We start from the raw sequence: 20,712 nt of genomic DNA, 5'->3' as shown, positions 1-20,712 counted from the left end.
CTTCAGTCTGGCAGTCGGTTTATTTGTAGGCTCTGATCGCGGAAACCTTGAGATTGCTTCTCATTGGCTGACCTATAGGTTCAAAATTAGTTTATACTGCCTTCTCTAGATACGTATAAGTTTCCTTTTCCTCACTAGCACTACTGCTACTGGACAGGTGGCTTATTTTGGATTTTTCTAACTACAGTGCTTCTACAAGTTTGGCACATCACTACCAAGAGACTTGAACTCCCCCGCAGTTGCCAGAAGTAGGTTCATTCTCTTGTCCAAAGACTTTCAATGTTATAATCATGTTTGCATTTACTGCCTTCCTACTATGTGTACAGACCGTTGCTAGATATTTAAATTTGTGGAACTAGTAACTTTGCAAGGGTGATACAACTGATAGCTACTTCGGAGTCCCTTTTATCAAGTCTCTAAGCCAAAACTGCTCCATATTCTTCAAGCACATTTAATGTGCCCTGGTTGATATTATTCGACTTGCACTCCATTTAAAATTCCTTTGCAATTATCCACACTTTGTTCCCTTGCTGACACTTGGTAAAGACCATTGTTTTCCATTTCTAAAACATTTCTCCTTAATATCTTCTTCTAATAGCCTCCCCTTCATTTTTTTTATTTTTGTACCACCCCAATTTCTTGTTTCGGCCATATGGTTAATAGAAGTGAGTTTACAAATTAAAATGCTTTTTGTAAGCCCAAAGTCTTCGATGGATAGTCCCTATCTATTCCAATGCAATTCTTAGCAACAGTCCTCCTTTCCTAACTGGTCTTGAGAAGTACTCTTATTTACAGACTGTATGGTCCTTATCAAGCGTACTCTCCTTAATGAACATATTTCTACATAGGCTTCTAGTGCTACTCTTAGTTGCTACCCCCTCTACCTTCATGTCTTTCAATTTGCTATCCTTTGCCCTCCTTTCCACCTGGTTTGTCACTATCACCATCGTTTCTCAAGCCTTCCCACAATTCCACATTGCACTCTACTGAAAATTGACCACCTCCTTGCCAAACCAAGCTCAATTGCCAACAGTCATTGTACAGTCCATTTTTTTTTTTAAAATGCCAATAGTGGTTTGGGAGTCACTTTTAACTCTGGCATTTTCGGCCCTCCTGGACTTTTGGAGGCCCTGGCTCAGTGGTATCTAAATTTGCATGTAGCCCAGTCTGTCATATATTTCTTTTTCTCACGCTCACACATATCGTTGTCACCAATGCTCCCCACTCAATCACACAACAGTCATCATGTAGAAGGGGCACTTTTGGTGCTCACACCCAAACACTGGAATACCTTGCTTGTTCAGTTTCCAACAGATCAGGGACCATTATTTTAAGAACAACTTTCAAAAAGAAACCTTCCTCCTCTTTCAGACTGCTGATCAAGGATAACCGTTATGGACTTCCTGGCCTTCTTTTCCAAGAGTACTTTTCCTTTATGGCTAGGGCCTTCCGGTTTGTGTAAAGCCTAACGCCATAAAGCCACTTGTTGGCATACAAGAGCTAAGAAAATACCCAATCAATCAACCATCAATACACTAAAAACCTGGTTGACAAAGGTAAGTTATACTTTGGAGTAGATTTACACTATGGAGCAAGTTTACTACTTTCGTTATTCACAAACTCGGAGTGTAAACCAACTACTAAAGAGTAAATTGCATGTCTGTACCCCCAGAGTAAATCAATTTGCTTACTCTTGTGTGGGTGTGTGACGTCACTCCCTAAACTCCTCTTACTCCTCCCTACATCAGTCCCCTTTTAGAGTAAGTCATTTTCTCATTCCCACCAATTCCCGTATCCCTCCCACATTTACGACTAAAACCTATACTTACATGGACACACCGCAGTCGGGGCGGAGAACCCCGCACACATACGTATGACTAAAACTTATATCTTGTAGTGAGTTTTGTAGAACTACAAAATGAACTACAAAGTGCAGTTTGTGAATCAGGCAATTAATGTAGATCTCCTGCTGTGAAGAGCACTTATCATTGATTTGCGGCTCCCTCTCCTTGGAACTCCTCATCGCTCACTCTGTGCCCTTCTTTGTTGCACTTCCCTCTCTTTATTGTGCTCAGCTCACTGAAATACAATGTTTCCGTGCTTCACAGGGCTTCGGAGACTGGAAGAGTCTCTTTTTAGTGTAATTAAAGTCAATACAGCGCCTTCAAAAACTGTGGCTCTAATCACTATTTCAGCAAAGCCGCCTTATATCAATAGAAGACATTTTCTTTTTAATTCCAATAGAAAAACAGTATAAAAGGCCTACAGGACCTGATGTTCCTTTCGTCTCAAATCTATTTTGATACTATTTCTGGAGTCTTCGTTTCTAATTCTGTAAATGCCCACATTGCTTCTATGTTTTTGATGAGATTTCCTAGCCATATCTTGTACCACAACCAACCAGTAACCTGATCTCCCCACATTGAGCAGAGACCATAGGCTATGGCAATCTCTCAAAAGCCCACCTCAACTAGAATACAAACAAGTGTCTGCTGCTGATTAATCATCTCCATGACACAGACGTTCACCCTAAAAATTGAAACAGCCCCGGTACTTAAAAAAAAAAAAATTGAAACCATGTTACTGCCAAGGAGTCAAACCTGTACACTTTAAGAATTGAGAAAACAATTCTGTGATGAAACGGAGGTGGCCTGGCACTCATTTGTGTTCAACGAAAAAAAAAAAAAAAGGACACCCACCAATGTGTTGTGTTTAAAAATAAAATATCTATATAACGAATGTTTTAAATATATTACAGAATTAGAACAGCATACCTGCCTAAGACATATACAGTAATACAGGTAAACTGCCACAGGTCCCTTTTATCAGTCAAAGTTCACAGGATACCCTCTGAAGTGAGCGCTGGAGTTTTACTCCTTCAGTTTCTGTTCATTCCATCAATTCTCACTTCATCTTTTGTTTGGGTCACTGCTTTTAAGGCATGAGCTCACTGCAAGCTTCGGCCACTTGGAAAGTCCACTAGTTCCATATAGTCTAGGCCACATCACAAATTATTTCTGTGCTCCTGCTCTCTCTCGCCTTAGGGTCTGAGACGACCTGACTCCACAAGTGCAGAATCGGATGTGGTGAGGAACCAGGTATCATACCTCCTACATGGCAGCTCGACCAGTAAGCTGTTTGACCATGTCTAGCATTCTTCTTGATGCCTTTTATTTTTCATTCACTCGCTTTCTGACACGCGCACATGCACACAAACACGCACACCATTCTACCAACCAATTAGAACACCTCCCTTCTCAGGATAATTTCCCTTTCTCTCCAACTAGCTCTCTATGAATGGCATTTCTTTGTATTGTAATTTTGTCCTTGCAATTTTTACTTTCTCTATTAGGTCATAGCTTCTCGTTAACCTCTTCCTCCAAGCTTCCTTTCTCTATCTCGTTGCCTTCATGTTCCTGTCTTTACCCCACGTTCTCCTATGAAACGACCTCCCAAATTCTTTCATATCTCCTGGTCCACTTTTTCCCTCTCTTACTATCCATTTCTTAACCATATTGTCCTTAGTTCATTTTGCAAAGCTTCCTATTTTCAAGCACAGGCTTCAGCTCACCTGGGGCCATATGTATGAACAAACTTTCCCATAGACACAAAGTGGGTAAAACTCTGACACAGCTGGCCCCTGATCTTTTGATGTTCTCGTACCATTTGTACCAGCAAGTTCCCATCTGCTTCCCACCTTTCTGCCCCACATCTCTCCATTTCAAGCTCTTTTATACCCGACTGGGGGTTCTTGTCCCACCTCTCCCACTAGCCCTCATTTCAATTCTATAATTTCATTTATTAAGGTTAACATTAAAATAATGGCATCTTCCCTTCTAAATACTAGTTATCCCCCCCCCTCAGATGCAATAAACTTGATTTATGAAATACGAGAAGGTGCTATTAATAATTCAATTGTATAACAGCAACCCACCATACGTTGTATCGACCGTTCAAGGAAGGCCAAAGTTTGAAGCCAGGAAACACCATTTGACATTGGAATATAAACCAGAGGTGTCCTGTTAGCCTACATCGGCCAGGCTTTTTTTTGCTGAAAATCCTGCTTTGGCGATTGAAGGTTGACAACTGATTTGATCTGTAGTCACTAAATCAAGTCATTCTCAAATGAATTAATTAACATAGGACAAGGTCCCATATATGTGAGCTAAAGATCATGCAAGCATGGCTTTTCCTTAACTAACCTTATTTACAAGCAGTTTTATCATGTTGTGGTTCATCCAACTTGAAATTGCTGCAGTGCATGTTTAAAATGCCTCAAGGTTTCACTTAAGTCACCATAAAATCCAGGCCCTTAATTAAAAAATATGCTGTATGAGTTTAGTCAGTGGCCTCTACACAAGGATACAGATAGAATCCTGTGGGATCAAACAAGTCAGATTCTTTGTTCCACTTATTGAGAGCAGAATTGCTATATCTTGCTAAATCTTGCATTGCAGAAGTGCTATATCTTGCATTGCAACTATGTAAGATTCTATCCACATAAGGGCCTTCTTATGTTTTACCCATACTGGATATATATCTATTCCTCCACGGTAGAGTCATCCACCGACATATGTCTAAGGCCACTGACAGGTCTAACTGCAATAGAGCAGGGACCATTCTATCACCTATTATTTGCAGGCCAAGGACAGAATTTTCTTCAATTGGGTCACATCCCACATGGTCATCCATTGCAACACTTTCTCCAACACATCGTTTTGAGGTCTGGCCAAGAGACCGCTTTAGTTGTCTTGTTAGCCTCAGGTTTTCAAATAATATCATAATAAAAATATATACAGACAGGGGCCTTCATCTTCATCCAGTGACTCTTTAGATAGTGCTCTGTTCAAGTACCATTCAGATTGTTTCACCCACCCCAGCCTACAGCATCGGAAATGGGTCAACTTACTTTAGCCATTTACTTTGTTCACTGAGAGTGATGCCACTTTGCTCTTGCACATGCGCACACAACCCTATAAAGTGGGGCAAGTAATGGGCTTCTGGGCCAATCTCTGCTTTCATTTCTTTTTTTAATTTATTTTGCGGCGGGACATTTTTATGAGGAGTCATTTTGTGAATACTTTTACCATATATATCCTCGTCACAATTAGAAATTGTTACTTTTTATAACTTCTACACTTTTAATGTCTATTGCAGATGTTTTCAAAAAAGAAAAAGGTAACAAAATTGCGGGCTTGCCAGATAGCCAAGACCTAAAGGCTTTGTTGATGGCTTTTTTCTATGAAGAGAAGTTGAGGTATTGGCCATTAACCCACTGGATTATTCCTATTCAACATCCAACATGTCCTTCTACTGTAATGTTTTAAAGAGACTATTCCTGACATAGATGACAAATTAAAGATGCCATGAAGCATGGGGTGGTTTTACACTTGATGTTGCTTCCTTAAATGATATATACATTTTAATTCATCTAAATATTCATCTCTTGTTCTTCTCTTACTTTTCCCCTCAAGACCGGCACATCGCCTAGCTGGTTTGTCCAGGTCTTCCTCCAAGTCTATTTTTCAATCTCATAGTCTTCTCTCTCCTAATCTCATTTCTCAACCTAGATCCTTACTACATATATATTCGTACTTGTATATTTGTTCCACTCTTGCTCCTAGTCAAGCATTGAATATACTGGTCTTCTTTTCCCACTACTGCTCACAGCCTCTCTTATTTCATTCTCCTCCTTACATACATCCTCCCAGTCTCTCATCAGTAACTCCTCATCACGCTGTCATCTCTTTCTCCCACACTTCTTTCTAGTACCATTTAGGTTTCATGGTCTTTTGTACTATCCTTCTTTTTGGTCTCTTTCCAGGTGGATCCTCCTCTGCTAAAGACTGCTGCAGGATAGTCATTTCTTCATCATCTTCTCTTTGAGAATGTCCAGAATCATTTGCCGCTCCTGACTCTCCAGCTCGAAGCGCCTCTCACGCTCCCTACGCTCAGTGTCCAAACGCTCGCGCTCCAGGGACAACTTCTCTTTTTCTATCTCCAGCTCTTCACGGCGCACTGCTAGCTCATCCTCACGCAGGCGTTGCTCCACTTGTGCTCGCCGCTCCTGTAACAGCAACAGCTCTGAGTAGGTCTGGCAGCAGCCCTGGCACACTCTCTTGAGTAAAGGACCCTCATCATCAGGGTCTTCAACTTCTTCCTTTGCCTCTTGAACTGCACAAAAAGGAAAAGCAAAATATTAACTTGAGGAGCTGCAAGACCCAAAAGCAAGAAATTCACATTTCACCAAATGCATGTCTATGAGCCTTACCTCTTTCTTTGGTCTTTAATTTTCTCCCTCTTTCCCCCCACCCTCTCCCCCCAACTTGCTTTGTAACTTATAGTGCAAACCTTGTTAGGGACAATTGAGTATTGTATGTACTGCAATGGGGAGTGGGTAGAATGATCCAACTCTCCCTGACAGATTACTCCATCTGTTTTGCCTAGGACTGTAAATGGTCTACCACCTCCGCCTAGTAGAATAATCCACCTTCCTGTGTCCTCCGTATATCTGCATTCCGTGTCTAGCAGAACACTCCACCTTTCTGTGCCCTCTGAGTGTCTACATCCATCATCAATCTGTACCTTCACTCAGGAAAATAATGCTGGAGAAAGTTCTTTATTTCATGAAGTGACACTACCAGTTACACGGGCCAGAAATTCCTTGGGAATTGTTCCACATTTCAAGAAAGTTTAAAGTGACATCCAGCCTCAAAATACATTGATGAGTCCTTATTCTCAGACCCGGCAATCCTTCTGTTACAATTAGTTCTGAACTGCATACAGACAGAATAAGGATCAAAATACTCTTGTCCAAAATAACGAGGTCGCTCTACAAATCTGGCAGGAATCCTAGAGTGAGTATCCCAGGTATGTGCTGAGTACCCACCCCCTACTGATACTCCCAAATGACCAACGCCAATAGCTCTAACTTATTCTTTGGCAACCATTAGAAGGAGAAAGCAGGGTGGGTGTTCTGAAGGAGGGAAAGCAGACTCAGAATAACACAATAAACATGAAGAAATTTGTCTTTTCCCCTTTGTCCTGCTTGCCTCCTGGCACAGACACCATATGCCGGAATAGCCTACAGGCAACAAAAAGTTCACAGACCTCAGAGCCAAACGCGGTATCTTTCTTAAAAGATGCAGCCAGAGAGTAAGGAATAGAAAATGCAAGTAAGTGGCCCACACGGCCGACATACAAATCTTGTACTTATGCATTTCTTTAAAAATCCACTAATCCTGCCTTTGATCTTCTGGAAAGTATTCATTTATTTATTTAATGTTTTAATTCAAGGTTTTAGATGTGTTATTAACCACCCAAGACTGGCATCAGAGAGCTTTGGTTGAACGTATACATACACAAATGAAGATTATAGGAAGGTGCATTGCAGAACAGAGATGATCCAGGTAGTCTTTTTGGTAAGGTTGAGGCATACCAAGCAACCTGCAATCATATATAGCACAAACAAAATAGAAAAGCCTTAAAAAAGGATGCCTGAAAATCAGTGGGAACGCATGCTGGCGCTAGATGTCTGACCAACCAGGGCTACGAGCAAACAACAGGGAAGGCCTTGAAGAGGATTGGATCACTGAAATGCTTAAGAGAAGAGGTGACTCTTGAGGCTTTCTGAATTTAAGTGATTCCTTGTCAAGCATACTGAAACCCACTACCTGAATAGTTTATCTACAAACCTCTCTTTTATCTGGTGCATCAGAATATATGTAATGTAATGTAATGTAATATACCTTTTGTGAGACTTAAGGCTTATGCTCTGTAGGTAAAGGATGACTGATTTGAGAGGCAGTTTGAACATCGACCATGGAGCACGTTGTGTACTTGGCAGAGAGCTTTAAACTTCCCTACCTTTTTCAGGGAGCCACTTGACAGCTTTCAAAGGTTGTAGGGATGTGGTCATAACATTCCAAACCAAATACCAGGTAGGCTCTGAAAATGTGAACTACCTTTTGAGAGAGAAGCATTGGGAAGGCTAGGGTATGAGCAATAATCTAGACAGATTAGTGCGATTTTCGGAGATCTTTGACAGAAAACCCATTAAGCGCCGAAATGCTGTTTTGCAGAAAGAGTTTAGCTGATCACTCACTATCCAAAAGAGAATTCCCAACTTCAATTATATTTCCCTGGGGACTGGAGGACAGCCTAATTCCTCAGGCTCGAGTTAAGGGATGGGGGTACGTTGACCGGGCCAAAGAACAGAATCTCAGTTTTATAACAGTTGAAGCACAGGAAATTATTTGTATGCAAGGGTGACGTCCTGGGGGAATGGTTTTCAGCAAGCTCCAAGTGGAGCGGTGTGCCACCTGCAAACATGCAGTACTCTATCTTGTAGAGGTACAAGTTGACAGCAGAGCAATGGGGAAATCCGTATTTTTTATAGGAATGGGCCCAGTTTTGGTGGGAGAGTTTTTGAAGGAACCAATCCAACGATGATAGTAAATCCTCTGATGATTGATGCATGGGGTGAGAATGGTCATGGGCACTGAGTTGCTCTTGCGTAATATTTCAAAGTGAGGTTTAAAAATTGGAAATACCGGTGACCATAAAGGCCTGCTTATTAACAGTAGTATTTGATACTTGGCTGCCTAAGTCTGTCAACTGCAGGCGATGAATTGTTTTAAATGGCAAAGGAAAGGCTTCTTTCAAATAAGATGTTAATGCTTTTGAGACATCCTCATCACGGCACAATCAGGATGCTATATCTTTCATTCTTCCTGCTAAGTAGGATTCTACCCACATAACGGTCTCCTTACATTTGACCCCTACTGGATATCATCTGCTCTCCTAAGGTAGGCTCTTTCCTCATGTCTAAGGCCACCAACAGGTCTAACAGCAATAGTGCAGTGGCCATTCCACCACCTCATTATTGCTGGAGACATCCTGATTATGCACTGTTTCCTCAGCTGAGGACAAATGTGACCTACGGTGAAATAGGAAGAATTAGGTCTTCTTTCAGAAGGAATTTCTTAATTATTTTCAGAAAGCCATTCCGTCTTTGAAGAATATCATAAAAGGCCCCATGGTTGACAAAACCCGAAGTGTGCCTTTCTAAAACAGAAAATTGCAGTCACATATAGGTTTTATGTAGAGATATACTGATACAGACAAAAGCCAGTGCTTACAAGAAGCAACAAAACGGAGAGTGCCCCATACTGTGCGCAGAGAAGCTGACAGTGTGCGGCTGCTGACTGATAAGCAGAGGCACAGACTTATTTCTACCTGATCTCTGGGTATGGTGTCTACTGACTGTTTTATTGATAATCCAATCCATTAACTTTCACCCGACAGTGTGAAGTGTGGTTGAACTTGTATGAGGTATGCATGGAACCAACACACTCTGGGAAGAGAAAACTGCAAGGACATCGTCAATGTAGCATGCACACTGTCACGTCTTGGTAGATGTGACAATCCACATATAGAAGCCCCTGGCCCGAGTCTTTGGAGACCCTACTGATGTCTGGTCGGATTTAGAGTCGTAAACACTGCCTTCGAGGCTATGGGATCGATGCAACAACAGTACCTGTTTAAGTGGCTTGGTGTTCCTGAGCACAGCAAGTTGTGCTCTACCCAGCAACCGCTTGCACCCTAACTTAGCAGGCATCATGTATTAATTCTGAGGAATAAAACACACATTCATTTTGAGTGATTAATCTCAAGAGACTAACAGAAATGTCAAGACCCCTACAAATATTTTAGTGTGAGTTACTGCTGCCCATCATCTCAGTCTATTAGGTGACCAGCTGCGGTCTTATAGTTGATGGACACATGCTTCTTGTTGGACCCGGCCCTTTTTGGCAGGTTCACCCCGAAACGTTTTGCTTTTGCCTAGCCTGTTTCTGTAACCTGGTGTTGGTGATTTTAGGTCTCTGCGCACTTTTGCACTGTGGTCCAGTGTAAAGTGCGTGCGCTCTCTCTGTGTGTGGTGAGAGATCCTGCCCTCCCATAGGAATGCATTAGGAATATGTGTGACTATGGTAGTTCCTGATGTGTGGGGAGTGCAGGGTCGAGTTTGGTATGTGCGAACTCGTGAGATTGAATGCTGCGCAATGATGTATGCGGCATGATTGTGTCTGGTGTAGAAGTGCCACTTCTGGAAGTTGGCATGTTTGTGCAGTGAGTGTGCTGGCACATGATTGGCTGCAGCTGGCTGGTGAGCCTAGCTCCAGGAGTCTGGATGGGTCTGCCCCGGTGGTGAGTGGAGAGATTAACATGCTGATGTGAGGGAGGGGGTGCACGTGGGACCTGAATAGGGCTGGGCTTTACCCACACAATGCTGGCTCCGCCCCCTGTGGTGCGACTGATGACCCTAGCCTGACTAGTGAATGGGAGAAGTGGCTGAGCACATCAACAGTGCTCCAAAACCAGCTGCGCCTGGTTTTGCCCCCACCCTGCACCTTTAGACAAAGGATTGTGCTGTATAAAAAGGGTGCTGTGACACCCCTAAAAATGTTCTTGTTTCTGACTGGAATCTACCAGGGGCATGCTGCTGCTGGGGCCCAGGGGAAGGCTTGCCTCCCTGGGCCCTGCCCAGCCCCTGGATGTCCTACTCCTGGATGCTGGAGGATTTTCCTTATTGGGAGCTGTGTTGCTCCATCTTTATTCTTCCAGGACTGCTGTGACCTTCTTTTTGCTGGCTGGACCTTGAGCAGCCCCCCAGCGCCTTATTTTGGGCAGGAAGTGCTTTTGATTTAATTTCCCGAGAGAAGGGAGAGGCGGGTGGGCTAAGCAGTGTGACGCGGCAGCCCTTGCGGAGGGAAGACCCCTCCCCCCTTGTAGGTATTGCGGGTTCCAACCCGCTCCGTTATTTGTTTATGTTTTGGGTCCCACCCCGTTTATGGCACCCTTAGCGGGTGCCCACCCCGCTTTTCCGGTTATGTTCTGTACCGAGGGAGCCCACCCCTCGGTGCTGCCCCCGCGATGAGATCGCGGCGAAACCGGAAGTCAGGCATCTTTTGCCGAGTCGGGGGCGGGGCCTACAATCCGGCAGGAAGTCCCACCCGCCGCCGCCGGCCCGAGGAAGAAGCAGCTGGCCGAGGAATGGCCGCACAGGGCCTCCGTGAGCAGGGAGGAGCCCCGGAGCCGCTAGAGACACCCGCTCGCTGCCAGCAGATGTCCACCAAGGCCCCCGTGAGCGAGGGAGAGCCCCGGCAGACTGCGCCCAGAAGACTGCTTCCCCCGCCGCCTCCGGAAAGAAGCCAGTGAGTAGAGCTGCCCCGGGGGGCGGGGTAGGGTGGAGAGTGCTTAGTTCCCGAGCCCACGTGGCTCCAACGAGGGGGGCAATGTTGGTTGGAGAGCCCCGAGAGGCCTGCGCCCCTACCAGTGCAGGCTCAGCATAGGATGCATTGAGGGCGGCCCCGGATGGTAGCGGGCCGCCCCAACGTTTTATTGATAATCCTAAGAGCCTGCATGGCCCTAGTGTTGGGCCAGATTATTCGAAGAGCCTGTGTGGCTATCCCCTGTCCCTATTTTTAAGCACTAGTGTTTGGGGACATATTTATTTAAGGAGCCAGTGGGCTAAGGGGGTACAGTGATTTTAGAGCCGGTGTGGCTCCAATGTGGCACAGTTACAGAGCCAGTGTGGCTCCAACCCCTGCGACGCAGCTTGTCCTGAGGGCTAGTGAGAGCCCATGCCACAGTTTTACTGATGTCTCAGCTGCCCAGCAATTAGTGGACAGCTGCACCGTTTAGGCGCATCTGAGTGAGAGTCCTTGGGAGGGACAGAGATGGCACAGAGGTGCCAGGCCTTCTACAGCGGCGCTGTGCCAGCTGTGCCAGCTGCAACGTTTAGGCCCTTGTGATTTGTCCCAGATTCCCAGCAAGTAGTGGGCAGCTGCAACGTTTAGGTTTGCGCCGTTGGCGCACCCCTGACTGGCGCTGCGTGGTAGCGCGCCCTGACATTCTGGACACAAGGCATTGGAGCCCCTTCTTGAGATGGCCAGTGGGCTGGTATGTGGGTAGGGCGCGAGGCCCTAATGTGATTTTTGCGCAATGTGATTTTACTATGTTTATAATGGTAATTGCCTAATGTGATTTTTGCGCAATGTGATGTTACTATGATTATGAGATTATTTTACCTATGTAGGTTAATGTTAGTGAGATTATGTTTCACTGTGAGTTACGCCCCTAAATGTGATTTATTCTTAGGAGGCAGAGTCTAATGTGTTTAGACTAGTGAGGAGATTGCCTACTGTATTTTTACTGGTTAGGCCCAAATGTGATTGCTGCGTAAGGTGCTTTCCCATTATGCCTGTGATACTTCTAAAGGGGCTCATGCTTAGAAGTTTGCTTTGCCTAGTATGTTATACTAGAGAGGTTATGTGTCCATGCGTGATCTAGGCCTATGGTTATTAGTATTGCGTTGTGTGTACCTACCTGTTACCAGTGTTTACTGGTTGTGACCTATAAATGTTATTTTGTGCTACACTTATTCTAAGTTCTAGAAGTGCTATTTCTGCTAAGTGTTGATTCTGACAGTGGCCCATGTGGCCCTGTCCTGGTGTAAATAATCCCTTGTGAATATTGCCCGTGCCAGTTGGCACAATGTAGATTGTGTGATTACTATCTGATGTGTTTTGACAATACAAAAGTTATTTTTATATAACCTTGTGTGGAGTTCCCTTTGTGGTGTGCCTAGGATGTTGTTGCTGGTGTTTGCGTGCGCAAATGCTTTACACATTGCCTCCGGGATAAGCCTGTCTGCTCGTGCCAAGCTACCAAGGGGGTGAGCATGTTCCCAAAAAATAGACAGTAAACAACTAGCCAGCATGCTTGCAATGCATGTTCAGGAGTAAAGCTGCACAGTCTGAACATGACAAGTGTTGTACAATATGTACCCGTCCCACTAATAATAAACAAAAAATATGTAAATGATCACCACATTGCAATACCAATCAAGAAATAAACATAGGGGGAACATGGCCACAAATCCAGGGCATCACCTCGTATCGTATGCACAGCAGGTGGGTTAACTGTTAAGAACGACAGCAACAACATTTCACACCGTCCCATCACTTCGACCCCAAGTGATGAATGGTTCCCAAATGACTTTGGATCTTGAGGTTGGGGGCATTAATTCCCAGAATGTGGTTAGTTGGGAGTGACCCTACGTGACGTCGTTGATCCTCTCCTTAATAGAAGGCACCCTCTTCCTCCCCCAGGGCACGGCAACTTGGCAAACAGGAGAAGCAATGCATGCAGTCTATGCATCTTAATGAGTGTGTCTTTAGCATAGCTTAGCAAACCCAGCAGGGGAGTGGGGGTCACAGGTGCGCCAATGATCTGATTTATCAGTGTGAAAACTGTGGACCAGAATGGCGTTAAGACTCGGACAATCCCATGCCATAATAATGTCCTGGGTATAGGTCTGCGAAGGTGAGTAGGTTCAACTTTTGTGCCACTGTTCTGCTGATTTCGTCCTTTATATTAGGTAGCATAGGATTGTGTGTTAGCGGTATAGAAGGGGCATACAATATGGGGGCGCCCGCCCTCTTCCGCAGTTCGTCCCACACCCAGCGTAGGGTCTCCGTGGTGTCTATGCCGTCTCGGGTGACGGTATGGTTAGTACAGCACCGCACGGAGCGGAGCAGGCGCGACTGCGTCAGTCTGTACGGCTACATGAGGTTGGAAAGGTGTTGGGTGAACCGAGTGGTGAAGGAATTGGGCTTGAGAATACCAGGCGTATAGTTGCATATCCAGGGCACCCATCCCACCTTGGCTCAGCGGAAGTGTCAGCAAATCCCAGGATACTCGAGCCGCCCCGCCCGCCCATACCAGTGAAACCTTCAGTGATCGGAGGTACTTAAAAAAGGCATGAATGAGGGGGATCGGGATGTTAGCAAATAAAGAAAGACATTTCTGCAATACTACCATTTTAGCTAGGGCGATTTTCCCTGCCTGGGATATCTGGAGTCTAGTCCACAATGAGACTTTCTCCTCCAACCAGGTAATGGCACGCCCGTAATTTAAATTCCACGCCTCCTGTAAGTTCCGGCTAAGCCAAATGCCCAGGTACTTAACCGTTTCGTCTGCTCATTTAAAGGAAACTTAGAGATCACCGGAGCAGTGGTGTCTGTCAAGGGAAACACGACGGACTTCGTCCAGTTGATGGAGATACCAGACAATACTCCGAATTTAATCAACTCTCTCAGAAGGGGTTCCAGGTTTAACGCGGGATCAGTGATGTAAAATTTGACGACGTCAGCACATAATGAGATGAGAAGGCTTCTGTTATTAAACCCAATCCCCTTGGCCGTGTGTTGCTGTCTGATACGCGCAGCTAGGGGCTCCATTGCAATCACGAAAAGGAGAGGGGACCAAGGGCATCCCTGCTGTGTGCCCCGCGAAATAGCGAAAGGCTCCGACATGAGGCCATTTACTCAGATCTGAGCCGTTGGCTTAGTATATAACAAACTGAGATTAATAAAAAAGCAGGCAAAACCCCAGGCAGCCAAGAATAGCGAACAAATACGTCCATTCGAGTGTATCGAAAGCTTTGGTAGCGTCCAGAAAATCCGCAGCGGCCTGTACGTCTGGATGAAGGTAGTGTAGTACCGAAAACGCAGTCCTGAGTTTATGAGAGGTAGACCACCCGGGAATGAATCCCGATTGATAGGGGCGAGCGATCAGGGGAAGTAGGGGCTGTAACCTATTGGCTATCAATTTGGCCAGAATTTTAACATACACATTTATTAATGACAATGGCCTATATGAGTGAAGTTCAGTCTCAGGCTTCCCGGGTTTCAACAAAGTGATTATTATCGCCCCACGAATGGTTGGTGGTAAAATACCAGTACTTTTTGGGGGCGTGGCTTGGCGGGCGAAGATGGCGGTCGCAGCCTCGTAGAGCTCCCGCCGGCCCGGACTAAATCCGATCATTTATCCTGACCCCCGAGCCCACTGTTGGTGCCCAGTGCCTGCACTCGATCCGGTGAAGTCTCCAGTCTGCATTGGTGTGTAGATCCTGTGTTTCCCCCCTTCCTGTGATCGAGGGGAGTCGGTGGCAGAGTGCGGCCTGGTGGCCGGCCGGAACCGGGGTCCTCGAGTTTCGCGACGCCTGGTGGCAGCTGTGACCTGGCGGGTGCGGGTGGCATCCGCTACGCCGTCCTGGGCTTATCTCTCCGCCAGCGATCGCCTGGAGTTTGAGGCGGAACCAGCGACTCCTACCCATCGGCTCTTCCCCTGCACGACCGGCGAGTGGTGGCGGCGTGGCCGGGCCCTGCGACAGTCTGGTGGCGGGACTCCTTGTGCCCGGGGGCGACCGGGGCTGGACTGGTGGTCGGCTGGCCCCCCTGATCCGCCTTCCCTGGCTAGGCCCGCTGGATACGGTGACCCATGGACCGCGGACCCGCTGATTCTTCCTGATATATCTTAGACGGCTGCCCGTGAGGGCGAGTGTGGGTGCGGCCTGTCCTGCTGGGGTGACGCCGGGGCCTCGATTTTCGCGACATCCGATCGCAGCGTCCCCTCCCCGGGGCCTCATCTGGGCCGCCCCGATCCAGTTCTTGCGACAGTGCCCGAGAGTGGTGTGGGCCCTGCCCGGCGCTTGCCATGACCAGGGACAGAGGAGGTGGCCCGCCCAAGCATGGACCCATAGATAAATTCACAGGGCCGAGTGGTGGCGCTGGGGCGACCGGTGGCAGCGGCGGCCCCGGGCCAGACAATGCAGCTATCCTAGCGGCCATAACCCAGTCTCGGGACATGCTCGATGCCAAGATAGGCGCGGTCGGGGCGGATGTCACGCTCTTACGCCAGGACCTCCGCAATGCAGTGGAGCGGATTGCTGGGGTCGAAATCCGTGTCACGGAGACTGAGGCGGACATTAGTGGCCTAAAGAAGCGCCTTGCGGAGGTTGAAAGCGTCCAGAAGACACTGGCGGCCCGCGTGGAGGATGCAGAAGGGCGCGCGCGGCGCAACAACCTCCGCTTCATTGGTTTTCCGGAGCGGTGCGAGAAGGACAGCATGGAGAGGTTCCTGACCGGGTGGCTGGAGAGCTGGCTCCCTGAAGGGGCGGTATCTAGGTGTTTCGTGATCGAGAGGGCCCACAGGGCCCTGACCCAGCGGCCGCCGGAGGGTGGGCGCCCGCGGCCGGTTATAGCCCGCCTGCTGAACTATCATGACCGTGATGTTATCCTACGGGAGGCGAGGAACAAGGGCTCCCTCGCCTTTGAGAATCATACCATCATGATTTTCCCGGACTACACAAAAATGGTGCAACAACAGCGGCACTCCTTCATGGACGCTAAGGCTAAGCTCCGGGGCCTCAAGCTCCAGTACTCGCTCCTGTATCCAGCTCGCTTGCGGGTCATACACCAGTCTCGTACCCACTTCTTTGACTCGCCAGAGGAGGTGTTTCGCTGGACGGATGAGGCAGTGCGACTACGTCCCCACGCCCAACCGGGACTGGACCCGGGCAGGTCTCCAGGTTCGTCGCCGGAGCGGACACAACGCCAGCCCAAGAAGGGCCGACATCGGAGGTCTCGCTCCAAGAAAAGATCGGCTTCCGCCTGTGCGTCGCAATCGGGTGGCACCAGGGACTCTGAACACTCCGATGCGGGCAGCTGAACACTGTTGGGCCTCCATACATTCTGTCTGCTGTATATGGACATGCTCTGCCTTGGCTGGTGAGACTGTTTTATTTTGTCCTTGATGTGCCAGCCGGCTCCCATGTGGAGACTTCGGCTATAGACATGGGGACACAGTGTGGCTCGGAGGGTACCTTATACGGGCCTCAGACCCTCACGGATGTGAGTGTTGTTGGGGGGGTGGTGAGTGTGCGTCTTGGTGGGGTTTTGGGGATCCATTGGTATGGCGGGCCCTGAGTCCTCTGTTTTGGGCTCGGGTCCCTCCATGCTGCGACAGGTACTTCACTGTTTTCTGAGGTATTGGGGTGGGGGGGGGTGGGGTATGGGGGGGTGTTCTGGTGTTGCACTTGTTGTTGGGGGGGCTCTGGGCTGGAACGGGGGAGTTGTGTTTGCGGGCTGGGGGGGTGGGTCCACACGTGTCGGGGGCTGTGCTTTTTGTCGTTTTGCGGGTAGCTCCTGGGTGGGAGGGTGGGCCGGATCTTGAACTGTGTGTCGATAATGGCTAGTGCTGCGAGTGTGACTCCTTCGAAGACTCTGCGGGTGGTGACGTGGAATGTGCGGGGTGCCCTCGATAAGATTAAGCGGGGGGCTGTGCTGCGGTGGGGGAAAAGGGAGATGGTGGATGTTCTTTTGCTTCAGGAAACGCACATGCTGGGATCCAAAGCCCTTAGCCTCCAGAGGTTCGGCTACCACCAGGTCTATCATGCTGGCTTTACGAGGGGCTCGAGGGGGGTGGCCATACTGATTCATCGTAGGGTGGCCTATGTCCACGAGAAGCAATGGGTTGACCCCCAGGGCAGATTTGTTTTTGTTAAAGGCCTACTGGGTTCCGAGCCGGTGGTTTTTGGTAGTGTCTATGCCCCTCCCCCCCTGCAGTGGGCACTGTCTGAACGGCTGTTTGCGTTGTGGGACGAAATCCCCGAGGTCCTGACTGTGGTGGGGGGCGACTGGAATGAAGTCATGGATGTGGGCCTGGACCGCCGGCGGCGAGCGTGTGTGGTACCTGACCCCCCCCCCCGCGGCTGCCCCCACCCGGTTGAGTGCAACGGCGCGAAGTATGGGCTGGGTCGATGTGTGGCGGCATTTTCATCCCGCAGTACAGGCCTTCACGTATGTATCGGCGGTGCATGGGTCATTCTCGAGGCTTGATTACTTGTTTGTACCTGGGGCCTGCCTGAGCCGTGTTAGGGACGCCTCGATACTCCCCAGGGGCCTTTCGGATCATTCCCCTGTCCTGGCCACTCTGACCCTCCCCGTTAAACGGCAACCTTTTCGCTGGCGTATGTCCGCCTGGCAGTTGCAACGGCCGGACTATGTGGCGCACCTACGGGTGGCAATCGACCACTTTTGGCGCGAGAACCTGGTGGGGGGAGCCGATGCTGTTGTGGTGTGGGAGGCGCTGAAGCCCACGATCCGGGGCATCGACATAACTTGGTGTGCGGCCGCTCGGCGGAAGCACCGGGAGGCCATTGTGGCTGCCGCGGCCCGCGTGGAGGAGCTGGAGCAGCGTGGTCGACTTGGAGGTGAGGAGGGTGTGATGCGCCAGCTCCTACAGGCCCAGCAGACTTACTCCTCGGTCCTACATGAGGAGGCCCGGCAGGCGTGGCTCGCCACGCGCAGTAGGGTATATCAGTGGGGCGATAAGTCCTGCACCATGTTGCATAGACTTTGCCAGGCGACCTTCCAGCCCCTGGAGCTCCCCGGTCTCACGGCGGGGGATGGCTCAGTCATAACCGACCCGGACCAGTTGGCGGCCAGCTTTGCCCGCTACTACGAGGCACAATATACCCCTCGCGATCCATTGGGGGAGAGCGGGATTGCCCCGTACCTGGATGTTTTACTCCCGCAGGCAGTCCCGGAGGAGGCTAGAACGGCCCTGGAGGTCCCACTTACGTCCGAGGAGCTAGGGGAGGCCCTTGGCCAACTGAACACTGGGAAGGCGCCCGGCCCTAGTGGCTACCCTGCCGAATTTTATAAAAAATTCCACGTCCAGCTGGGACCCCACTTTCGCAATGCGCTGGAGGCAGCGCGGTCTAGGGGCGAGCTGCCACCTGACTGGCGTCATGCTGAGATTGTGGTCTTTTTGAAGCCTGGTAGGGCACCTGACCGTCATGATTCATACCGGCCTATCTCCCTCCTCAACATCGAGGCCAAGATATTGGCGAAAGCCCTGGCGAACCGCCTTCTGCCCCTCATAGCCGACCTGGTCCACCCCGACCAGGCCGGGTTCATGCCGCACAGGGCCACCCGACACAATATCCGGCGGGCACAGGCAGCGGTCGACGCCATGAGTGCTAGGGATGAACGGGCCGCACTTCTCCTTGCGGACATGGACCGGGCCTTTGACTCGGTGAGCTGGGCGTATCTCTTCACCTTATTGGCCCGCCTAAACCTCGGGCCGGTCTTTCTGTCCTATATCCGCCTCCTGTACACCAATGTCACGGCGACGGTCCGGGTGGCGGGCGCGGTCTCAGGACGCTTCCCAATCGGCCGCGGTACGCGCCAGGGTTGCCCGTTATCCCCATACCTATTTGCCCTGGCCATGGAGCCCCTCGCGGCGCGGGTGCGGCTAGATGCCCAGCTGCGTGGCTTTGTCTGGAACGATACTCTTACGGATAGAATTGCACTCTACGCGGACGATGTCCTCCTGTTCCTTACGGATCTGCGGCGCTCTGGCCCTCGAATCCTGGAGATCATGCGGAGGTTTGGCGAAGTCTCCGGGCTTACCCTTAACCTATCTAAGTCGACCCTGTGGGTTTTGCATGGCGGAGTAGTGGCCGACGACTGGGCTGCTGATCTACGAGTGGCGACTGACGGCCTGAAATACTTGGGTGTTTTCCTCTCGACTTCGCGGGCCGTGGCCTGGACGCGTAGTGTCCTGCCGGTGTGGGAACGGGTCCAGACGGATGTTAAAACGTGGTCCAGGATGCCGCTTACGATCTTTGGGAGGTCGGCCATCTTTAAGATGGTGGCGCTGCTGAGACTGCTGTACCAACTCCAACATTTCCCGCACCCTATCGGCATGGAGTGGTTTCGCCAGGTGAACTCTGTGCTGGGCCGCTTCCTGTGGGAGGGCGGAGCAGCCAGGGTGGCCCTAAAGACATGTTTTCTATCCACCTACTGTGGTGGCTTGGCCACGTCTGATCTCCTCTCCTACTACCAAGCATCACATCTGCTTGTTCTTAATGATTGGTGGTACGGGGATAGGAGTGATCCGGCATATGCCCTGGAAAGGCATCTTATGGGTGACCATACGCTCCACACCGTTCTATACTCGGCGCGTATACGCCGTGGGTTGCCATCGGTGACAAGGGTGGTCTTTGCAGTGTGGCGGCAGTCCTTGCGCCGCATGGGATGGTGGGGCAAGTTGACGGCGGAAACGCCGCTGTGGCACAACGGTCTGCTTCCAGAGCTGGCGACTCTGGCTGGGTTCGAGGGCTGGGAGACTATTGGGATTACTCAACTGGGTCACGTCGTGTCCGGCGCAACCCTCAAGTCCTTTGCAGACCTCCGAGTGGAATTCCAAATGCCTCAGTCCCAGTTTTTCCGATACTTACAGCTGCGCCATGCCCTCGCCCCAAGCATTGCTGGCCTTGATTCCCTTCCGGAGTTTAGCCCAATTGAGGCGAAAGTCTTTATGGGCGACCTGGGAGACAAGAAGGTTTCCAGGATCTACCAGACTCTGGTTATTCACTGCTCGTCTACTCTCAGCTCCCTCCGGGAAGCCTGGGAGGTGGACGTGGGCACCCTGGACGAGGACGACTGGAGAGAGGCCCTGGAGTCTCCTCGTGGCACCGCTGTTGCGGTTCGGCTCCGTCTCATACAATTCAAGTATCTACATCGTGCCTATTACACACGTGAACGACTGTGGAGGGCTGGTTTGATTGAGTCATCGGAGTGCCTGCGATGTGGGGAAGTGCCCGGCACCTTGTTGCACACAGTGTGGTCATGTGGTCGCCTGGCTGGCTTCTGGAGGGGTGTTTGGAATTGCCTGGCTGAGGTCCTGGGCTGGGATCTTCCCCGTACTCACCGGCTGGGCCTACTGCACGTCATGGACGGGGTTGGGGGCAACATCTATAAACGTCACCTATTGTTGCTGGGCCTGGTGGTGGCT

At 49.5% G+C, this 20,712-nt stretch overlaps 1 protein-coding gene across 6 annotated transcripts in view; it reads right to left on the bottom strand.

Annotated features, from left to right (window-relative positions):
- Window positions 1–2,706: 2,706 nt before the first annotated feature.
- LOC147702075 (uncharacterized) overlaps window positions 2,707–20,712 on the bottom strand; it is a 91,469-nt gene continuing 73,463 nt past the window's right edge. For all 6 annotated transcript variants that reach the window (XM_086930695.1, XM_086930691.1, XM_086930692.1 and 3 more), the window contains exon 4: window positions 2,707–6,174. In XM_086930695.1, the coding sequence (XP_086786821.1) occupies window positions 5,861–6,174 (314 nt within the window). In that variant the 3' untranslated portion in view covers window positions 2,707–5,860. The remainder of the gene's footprint in view (window positions 6,175–20,712) is intronic.

Source organism: Lissotriton vulgaris, chromosome 7 (assembly GCF_964263255.1).
Source record: "Lissotriton vulgaris chromosome 7, aLisVul1.2, whole genome shotgun sequence".
In the NCBI taxonomy this organism is placed as follows: domain Eukaryota; kingdom Metazoa; phylum Chordata; class Amphibia; order Caudata; family Salamandridae; genus Lissotriton; species Lissotriton vulgaris.
Note: the sequence above shows the minus strand (reverse complement) of the source record. Positions and strands in the feature narration are given on the sequence as shown.